This window comes from Equus quagga, chromosome 4 (assembly GCF_021613505.1).
Source record: "Equus quagga isolate Etosha38 chromosome 4, UCLA_HA_Equagga_1.0, whole genome shotgun sequence".
NCBI classification, from domain to species: Eukaryota; Metazoa; Chordata; class Mammalia; order Perissodactyla; family Equidae; genus Equus; species Equus quagga.
In genome coordinates this window covers 108,933,213-108,943,345 of record NC_060270.1, presented here as the reverse complement: position 1 = coordinate 108,943,345, position 10,133 = coordinate 108,933,213, and the positions used below count along the sequence as shown (strand labels likewise).

The 10,133-nt window shown below is 37.0% G+C and overlaps 1 protein-coding gene across 1 annotated transcript; it reads right to left on the bottom strand.

The window, feature by feature from the left end:
• Positions 1-3,524: 3,524 nt before the first annotated feature.
• Positions 3,525-9,933, bottom strand: G6PC2 (glucose-6-phosphatase catalytic subunit 2). Its single transcript, XM_046657949.1, has 5 exons — positions 9,716-9,933; positions 9,038-9,147; positions 6,944-7,055; positions 4,820-4,935; positions 3,525-4,036 (listed from the first exon to the last, which is right to left on the bottom strand). Exons 1-5 carry the CDS (start codon positions 9,931-9,933, stop codon positions 3,525-3,527), a joined length of 1,068 nt encoding a protein of 355 aa, XP_046513905.1.
• Between the last annotated feature and the right edge of the window lie 200 nt (positions 9,934-10,133).

The window sequence follows — 10,133 nt, the reverse complement described above, 5'->3', positions numbered from 1 at the left end:
TCTGTGATTTGAGGCAATGAGCTAAGAGTTTGGGGAGACCAAGGCGGCTAGAGCTCACAGGACAGAGGAGGAGAGAAGAGAGCTGCACAGAATCCCAGGTCCACGGAGGATGTCCCTTGAAAATGCTGCCGAGTCTGTTAACTTTTCAAAGTCACTTTAATCCTTCAAGCATCAGAAATGTTTAGTGTCAGTTACCACGTGAGTTAAAGTTTTCTTTTAAGGGTGTAAAGATTATGATGGGATTTACCTGTTACCACACCTGTCTTATACCTTGTTAACACTAACTATTATTTTTTTTCATCTAGTAAATAACATCTGTGGGTTAATCAAAAGATTCTTGGTCAGGGGTAAACATACCTTGTTTATTTTCTGCCAACAAATCACTCATGTCTCAGTTTCTTCGCATAAAACAAAGCAGTTAATACTGAGTCACGTTGTCTCACAAGAATGTGGTACAGATGACAATATAAAAAAATACTTTGTTTTTCAGGGAAAAGCACTGTGGGACTTGATCTGTGCTGTCTAATTTTAGTAGCCACTAGACGCACATGACTATTTAAATTTAAATTAATTAAAAGTAAATAAAATTTAAGAATGCAATTCCTCAGTTGCATTCACTGCATTTCAACAGTTCAATAGCCACACGTGGCTAGTGGCTACTATATTGGACAACAGAGATATAGAACATTTCCGTTGTTGTAAAAAGTTTAATTAAAGAGTGCTGGAATATGTAGTTTTAATATACTTGAGAAATGAATCACATTTCAAAAACCAAGTCTTTTGACTTTCTCTTATACCAAGGTTTTTTCGTATGTGTATGTATAATTTGATCTTTAATTTATTTACAGGTTTTGAATAAATATAAAGCATTTAGAAATATAACTGAGTTTCAAGGACATCTTACAATAAATTTTTTAATCACTCTTCTTTTATATTGAAATAGGTCAAGAGAAGGCACCAATTTAACCTTCCAAGGCAGATGTCCAAGCAATAGGTTGTCAAAGAAAAGAAATTCAACACTCCTTTTGACAGCTAGTTTCAGCAATAATAAATTTCTTTCCATTTCTTTTCAAATATATGTTTGATTGGATAGTTTCTCAAGTCACTTGTCTAGATTTTCTCATTCTGAAAGCTCATGATATCAACATTTTTCTCCTGAATATGTAGATGTGCAGGCATTTTGAATATATGGACAAAGTAACAGTAAGTCAAATGAGCTCAATTCTACTTACTTTTGGCAAATAAATTGGAAGCCGAAGAGTCTTTTCCATCATTATTAAAGGCAGGCATTTTCTCCAAGGCTGTGAGAAGCTGTTCCTCTTGCTGCCTAGGCCATTTCAATTGCAAAAGCAATTTGCCACCATATGGATCCCTCCAGGAGACTTCCACTAGAGTAGAAAGGGAGATCTCATCACACAGGGACTCTAGGGCCTTGCAGCAGATAGGGAAAGAGTTGTTGGTGATCAATTACAGAAAATGAGCCCACACCTCATCCTAGTCCCTTTCTGAGGATCATGTATCACCCAACGGACAGCACTCACTGTGGGGTGGCTGAAGAGAGCTTCTCTCTGGGAACCAAGGAGGCATTTATGGTAGAGTCAAGCATTGTGACACAATGCTCCGGCTATTAACGGCCCAGATTCCTCAGGCCTTGGTAAGAGGAAGCTGAGACTGTAATGGGATGGAGAATTCTTCAAGACTATTATTACTCTCAAAAGAAACTTTGGCAAAGGGCACTTAGACAGGAATGAGATCTCTGACAACTGCAAAAGATTATGTGATGGGGCCAATGCATCATAACATGTTAAATGATTGAAATGACCTTCTAAACACAACACTGGGTGACGGGCTTGAACAAATGAACCAGGGTCATCACTTTAAGAATCATTCTTCTCTCCTTACCCCAAATGTCACATCAACATGAGACAAATTTCATTCTCAAGATAATCTTTCTTCATACCTTAGCTTTTTGCTTAGGAATCACCCAACCACTGAAATCAAGTTCAGTAACCTTTTAAAAAGAAAGTTATTAAGTGTGTTTTGTAAAAGCAACAGTATATAGTCTATAAATACACTTAGAAGGGAGCCAATAATTACTTTGATTTTAGAGGTTTTGTTATCCTCAACTAATATCTTGTCAAATGGCATTCGTTTCAACTGTTTTGTTTTCATATATATTTATGGGTTATTTAACATGTCATCACCTAAAATAATTCATGTATTGATATTCTTGAGAAGAGTTACATAAAACATTGAGATGGATCACAGGTCACTAAGATATGTAGCAAAATCTGACTCAAAATGTACTTGATTGAAATGGCACAGTTATTAACTTAAAGTCCAGAATTACTGGGTCCAATGAGGAAAAAAAACCCTTACTGAGAAATTCTTAGTATAATATTAATATTCCATCAGTAATAATTTTCTAAAGTAAAGCTGTTGATTTTCATCACAGTTCAGTATACATAGAGATCAACCCAGCTAACAGATACAAGCATTTAATAGTTTTCCTGGGTTGGAGCATGACCTTGAAGAAGTCACTTGATTTCCCTGGTTTTGAAAGATTGGCTTCTCAAAAAAAAGTATGGGGATGTCATAGTGAAGAGATAAGCCTTTTTGGGTAAATAATGTTCTAAGCAGAGTATCTTCAGCAGAATTTATTGAAATTTTGGAAATCACTACTGTAAAACAGAGACCAGGGGTTAGGCAGAAGTTCAAGTCTAGAGAGTAGCCTGGCCTGTTTCCTTTCCTCTGGATATGTGTCCATATCTAGAGCCATTGCTGGCTCCATAAAGACCCAAGTCGAGTAGAATGTGGCATTTTAATGTCTTTTCTGGAAAAATAGCTAACTTACATGGCAATTATCATACAATCTACATAAAAGCATTCACTCTTACAGATTTTTACCTCTTGAAAATAAAGAAACAAAACATAGTGTAATGGAAATACATGTCAGAAGACTTGGGTTCTAATTCCTGTTTTGATGGTGGTGTGACAACAGCAAGCTCTTTCACCTGAGTGAACCTCCATTGTCTTCTCTGAAAACTGAGGGGATTGGATTTGACTAAGGTCTCCATTACGATTTCCACAGGAGCCAGAAGCAGCCTGACCTTAAGATGATAAAGGTGTCTGATACTGGGACCCCTGTCTGGGTGCTGAAGACTGTGATAAAATGGAGTACATGCCTCCTTTTGGGCACAATCAGCAATAGTTGATTGATTCCAGATGGGAATGCAGACCTCCCTATTGCCATGTTGACAGATTTTTCAAAATGATACAGAAATTCAGATTTTTATGTCAAATATTCTGGTTTTTAAATGTTGCCAACTAATTTAAAATAGAAATAAAGACAAAAAGAAGACCACTGTGAAGGCCAAACTAAACACACGTGGGATGGGGCCTGTGGCTGCCATTTTGTGACCTCCGCTTGGAAGCCTCCAGTCTCTCCCTGCTCTGTGGTTCTACTGGAGGATGGAGGATGAGGGTCATCCTGGGACCACAGAGCAATAACTCTGTGCACAGCTCTAATTAATCTTCTTTTCACTTGGTTTCATTAACATATGAATACAATAGGGAATGACAGCAACCACAGCGAGTGGGATGCAGGCACTTTTACAGAACGACAGCACATAAAATAAATGCTCCGAGTGAGTGGGTATCTTGATGAAATGGTAGAGCTGCAGTATGGTCAGTGAGGCCGCTGCGCAGAGCAGCCGGAAGCTCAGCTTGTAGCGGTTTTCCCCTCGGCAGCTCTGAAGGAACATCTCTGAGTTGATGGCAAAGCCCAAGCCAAAGAGGACCCCAAGGTTTCTCACAAGTCCAGCAAAAGGTGTGGTGTCAATGTGGATCCAGTCGGGGTTGGCACACCACTTCTTGGCTATGGGCACAGACCACAGCAGGTCAATGTCAAGCAGTCTGAGAAGCAGGTAAAAGCCGAGTGCAAACAGGAAAAGGAAGAGGTTGGTCTTCAAGTATGTGCTCAGGCTGGCTGTTTGGATGCCTGGAGTGTGTTCAAAGGCCTCTGCCACAAGCATGCCTGGGGATTAGGAAAGAGACACTGAAGATGATTATTTGCCCTTGAGCCCCTCGGGAATCATTCTTCTCTGAATTAAAGAATTTAGCCATAGTTTGATAAAGGGCTTTAGACACCCAGGTTCTATCCATTTTCCAAAGCCTTTTTTTAGGCAATAACTAAAAACACGCACTTGCCCCATGGTCTTTTCATCATCTGCATTAGCACAGGTAGATCTTTCAGGGGTCCACAGCACTGAGTGACAACCTACTTTATAGGCAGAGCACTGATCTAGGTGCCTGCAATTGATATTCCAACTGCCATAGCCAATTACCTTAGAAAGCCTTTGAAAGGCATGTGGGGCTGAACTGCAGAGACTCAGTCACGGTGAATGCTGCTTCGGGCATACAAAGCAGCCGTTAAATGAAGTACATAGCCATGTAATAATCACTCCAGATGTTTCAGAGAGAGTGGCGTGGTGTGCAGGATGGAAGGCTGTTTTTAAGTCCCCCAAACCAAGACACAAGCAGGCTGTCTGAAGTGGTGGTTTGAGAGTTGGATTTAGCTCTAGTCACTTCAGAGAAGCCTGCCTCAGTAAGAGGTTGGGTGTTTATTGGGTGTGCCATTGCAGACGTGGAGGATTTGAGAGGTGTGTTAAACCACTTAAGCTCCCATGGTAGCATTAAGTATCAGTGCCTTGACAGAATTACCTGAGATTGGGGAAGTGATTACCAGGAAGAATCTGACAACATGAACTGACACTAAAGCTTTCCAATGACCCAACTAAAGGTAAGTGATCATATTTACCACCAATCACTCCAAGAATAACTTGATGAGGAAAATGTGTTGCTATGAATACTCTGGAGATGCAGACACTGATTTGAATCAACCAAAAAAGACTCCAAAGAAATGACCAGGTCAGTCTACGATGGAAGAATAGATACAAACATAAAAAGCAAAGAAATTGTATCACTCATAAAAACAGGGGGGTGACACCAAATGATCTTTCCCAGAGGAATCTGCTAGCTGTGATATAACATCATGATTCTAGAGTCTTTTTTTAAAATGTTGTCTCCATGTGCTCCATAGAATTTGAAAAGATTTAATAGAGGTTTCTACATTTATCAATGCATTAAGCTTAACCAGTGCTATATCCTGAGATTTTAATAAGTGCTATACAAGGAAACCAAATTGACATCCTGAGAGTTATTTTAATGATGTAGGGGAAATTCAAGTTTGGGGGCATTACTAATATCCAGAATGATCAAGAATGAATTACACATATTTTTACTCCCTGTCATATGTGCCTCCTCTTTACCCTCCTCTCTCAAGCTTTCTTTGCTTGAAGAAAACTCACTGGAGAGGCAGCTGCCACTCTGATGAAAAGCACACAGGCATTCCATCAAGGGCCGGCTCTCACTAGGTTTAATTTCACAGACTCTCGAGTCCTGGTTCCTCGTTTTTTGACATATAGAAAATAAGGAACAAGGGAATTGACCTATAGGTTATATAATATGGATTAGAAGCAGCAACATGCAAAAATCATAAAAATAATAAAATCCAAATAATCTCATCATTTTAATAAAAAGAATTAGCAATATTGAGTTCTAGGAATCCTTGGAGGTTCTGAATGGTTTATTCCAGATAACCAGACCAAATTTTGGTTATTGAAAGATTAAGGAACAGAGAGAAATGAGACTTTCAAAGAGGCAGTAAGCTGGGGTTATGAATATGGAAGAACAGTCAACAAGGATTTGGTAATATTAAGGTACAGTGTAGGCACTCACTAAATTTTGATGGATGAAGTAAATCTTGCAGTTATAACAATTGAAAATGAGTTAAGAAAAAAATTTTTTAGAAGAAAGAAATATTTTTCTAGGTTTGGAAATTGGAGGAAGAAATGAACTACAGAGAAAAGGTGAGGGTTATCTTGATTCCTACTTTGAGAAATTGTCTCTGGATGGAAAATGCTAATTTCTTTAATTTACAACAACCTTCTACTGCTTTTGTTGTTTTCGGTTGGATAATGAATACATTAAGGCATATAGGCTGCAGTCTTATTAGAATAAACCTTAGAGATGCTGAAATTCTTTTGGTCATTTGTTTCCTATATTACCCAATACTACTCTAAAAAGTGGAATATATGGTGGATCTCAGAAATTTTTTATTTTAAAAGAACTTTTATCTAATGGTATATGTTATAATATTTTTTAAGCAATTAGCTGACAAATCTTATCTCAGGTAGCCTAAAAATTTATGATTAAAGTTGTGCTCAGGATAGTTTTAATGATAGTTAAAATATTTCAGGAAAGAAAAGGAAACAGTCCAATTCCTATAAAAATTTTAAGTAATCTTAATTTAAAATTCTAGGCTTTTCTAAACATTACAAATCTACTAACATTAAATCTACTGATTTTCACTTTTGAGTTTGCTTCTAGAACGTTTTTAGTTTTTTAAAAAGGTTGCATAGTCTTTAAAGCTAGAATGCATGTTACTGATGTCACAAGTATTGGCTATTCAAAGAAGGAAGCATAATTATACTAAATTAACTGATGCGTTCAAGGGGAATGATGATTCTCAAAATTTCTAGTTAATCTTAAAGCAAGGGAATGTACATGCAAAAACATTTCCTTACATAATTTTAGATGACTTATTTATGAGCTACCAAAGTGATTATTGTACTATGGAAACCCAAAGGCACATTTAGCAAATCATCAATCAATTAAACATTTCCAGTAATAGCTGTGAGCTAATTATGACATTATCATAAAGCAAAATATTAATTTTCTATTCATTTTGCTATTTTGGCTATGATAGAGTAGAATAAGCACATTTCAACAATGAAAAATAGGCTAAAATGAATTTTTAAAAAGACTTTTTGTGTTCAAAACTGTCGTATTACAGTGCTACAGAAACTGGAGTAAAGCTCACCTGTGCAGAGTGGTCGATGACTTATCCCCCTGACTGACAGTGTGGCTCAGGGCAGCCGTTACCATGACATACCAGACGCATGATGAGCCCATTGCATGGCCAGAGGGACTTCCTGATAAAACAAAATGTCAATCCATTTGAATGGTAGTTAATAGAGTATCACTATCAGAAATGGACAGCAGAATAGCATATTAGCCATGAAAATTACAAATAACTCAGAAAACACCAGAGGGCACAGATTATAGGTAGTGTTTAGACATAGGTAGAAATAAAGAAAATTGAGTCAGATTGAGCCTGAAAACACTAGTTCAAAAGTTTTTTTCTAGATTTTTCAAGTTCATCAAATTCCAGAAATTACAACATTCAAGGCTAATTAAGAACTCAGGGTGTTGCACCAAAATCTGCCACATCCGTATTCATTCTTCATATCTAATTGTTTCTAATTGATGAGAAAATGAAAGTACTTGTGTTGGATCTTGAATCAGTTTATTTTCTTTGGGCTGAAAACTTAAGCATCTGAAGGGTGTCATTACCATGTCTGATTTACCAACTGACTACTAGGTACTAGCAGCTACCTGTATGCCCATCTTGTGGCCGGCCACCGCAATGGGAATCTTTGCTATTAAATGGACAAAGAGAAGCGGGAAAGGGGGCATCAATTCTGGGAGAAGAAGTCTGCAGACACATAGCTGTTCTACTCTCAGAATAGCTTTCCCACGCTGCTTGGTTTTTTGTTTATCACTTTACTTTAATATTCTCACTGAGTTTTCACCAAGTGGAGATTCATTCAGGTTAAATACCAGTCTCTTCTTGAAAAACTCTAAATTAAACAAAGACAAATCTATTTCTCATAGATCTGTTTCTTTCAAATCTATTTATTACGTGGGAATTTTCAGAACATTTTATATACTTAAATGAGTTGTAAATTTCCAAGGAGTGAATATAGAATGCAGTATTTTTTTTTCTTTTTCTCTTTTTTTTTTTTTTTCCGAAAAAGGTCTCATAAGATAGAACACATGCTGGGAAATACTGGGATAAACCAAGGTAGCATTTCAGTTGTCTCAAAGTTTATCCATCTATCCATCCTCCAATCCATCCATCCGTCCATCACAAACTAGTTTCACAAAGATAAAGTACACACCCTCCCTGACCTGATGGCACCCACAGTCTATTGGGGGAACCAGACATATAAAGAATTAACAATGGTACAGTGTGGTACATAATATAACAGACGGATGTGTACTCTTATGGGAGCAAAAAAGAAAGACGTTCAGAAAATTCATTGAGAACTTACACATTCACTATATATCAGGGTTCGTTTCAAGATGTCAAATGGCAAGAAGTTTATGCTATGTGACAAACTGTGGTGAGGTACCATAAAACAGTCTTAGAAATTAAAATAACGTAATTTTTCTTTATATATATATTTCAAAAAACCTTCAAAATTTTCCTTTATATATGTATTTCAATAACTCAACTTCCATAAGTAAAGATTTTACACTCATACAGAATCTTACTTATAATAAAAAGGGAAAGGGTCCAAGAAATCTACTTACATACTATATACATGAGAGAAAAAAAGAAATTTTGAAGAAATCATTCTAGGATTAGAGATAATCTGTACTGGCAATAGTAACACCAGGAAGTCCTTACCTTTCGTACAGAAAACTTGTCTATTCTTCTTTCATTCATGAGATTCTCAGAAAACCTATAATAACTTTGAAAGTTGCTCAGCAGCAGAGAAATCTACATTTCTGGGATTTTAATATAGTTCTTTGGGAATTGGTTCTAGCTGTTTTTTTGTCTGTTTTAGTATCAAAGCATTACGTTCTTCCAAGAAATAAATGCCAAATATAAAATCATTTGGGTAGTATTCTCCTAACTTACCCTTTTACAAATAACAAAGTGAAATTTGATTCTTCATAAAACTTCTTTCCTTTCTCATTAGCAATTTTTGTGCTTATGAACTTTTGGCATCCTCACCCACGACATTTTCTTTAATACCCTATATAGTATCATACAGTTATTAGATGATAATCATACATAATGACTGTCTAATATCTTTAGTAACTCGAGGCTGCTATAGTTGCTTACCTGGACCTGTTTCGCATGTAGTGGGGAACTGTTCAAGGCATGGACTTGAGTGATTTGGGTAAATCTGAGTTTCTTGGACCCACCAGTAAGGCCGATGACCAAATAATATCCTGTATTTAAGGAAATATAAATATGCATTTGTATTTAAATACACAACTATTACTGAATTGGAGACTAGCTATTCTCATCTCTAAAAATGACTCAAGCAGAGGGTTGATGGAGAAATCTCATGGTTAAGAGACTTAGAAAGAACTTGGATTCTTGTCTGTCTCTCATTATGGAGGATGACACAGTCATTTGGAGTTTGGGCATCCTAGTTTCCAATAAAACAGGGACTTTTTTCCTTGCAGGGGAAATCCTGTGGGTGCTTTGGGTACTTAGCCTGGGAATATCAAAGTGGTCCCTGGAATCCTCGATCTGTTCTTTGTGGTGCTGCTTATTTAACTAACTTCTTGGTTAATCACAGCATATGTGTTACAGGGTTTTGGAATTTACTTATAAGTCAGATACATTTCTATGCTTTTGTAAGTTCTATTTCTGAATCGATGTTTCAAGTTAGCTGATATGTTTCAAAGATTTTCCAAGTAAAACTACACGCATTTGAAGTGTGATCATTAAGCCAAATCTACAAATTCAAGAATAAGCTTTAGGAAAAATGAAACAAAACAGAAGTCTTACCATTTAAAAATAAGATTGAACCAATCCCCAACGACTGCTACCCATATCATCTTGGTTCCAACTGTCTGATTAAGTTGAAACCAAAGAGGAAAATAAATAGAAAAGATATTCCGGGGGTCTCCAACACTGGACATAAAATTTAGAAAATTGTAGTAAGCTCGGTAGTCCTTCTGCAAATGCTGAATAATGAGCACTCCATTCCTATGAAGGAAATCCATCTTGAAAGAGAGGCAATTCTAAACATGGAGCAATTGGAGCTGCAGTGCTCTCAGTCTGTTTTTATACGGTACCCCTGTGGCGTGTCCAGCCATTACTGCAACATGTGATACTGACCATCTGTGGAGAGGGCACATCGGCCCTCCTCTGCTAAAAAGCTCATCTGTTTATGATTTTAATTGGTGCCAAAGAGGTGAAGTAC

What these genes read in the sequence shown, in the direction of transcription:
- G6PC2 (XM_046657949.1), bottom strand. Translation starts at nt 9,933, where the DNA reads ATGGATTTCCTTCATAGGAATGGAGTGCTCATTATTCAGCATTTGCAG. An exon ending in TACATGCGAAACAGGTCCAG is followed by an intron (nt 7,056 to 9,037) that starts GTAAGCAACTAT and finishes TTGTTTTATCAG; the next exon opens with GAAGTCCCTCTGGCCATGCA. An exon ending in TCATCGACCACTCTGCACAG is followed by an intron (nt 4,936 to 6,943) that starts GTGAGCTTTACT and finishes CTTCCATCGTAG; the next exon opens with ACTGACCTGGTCATTTCTTT.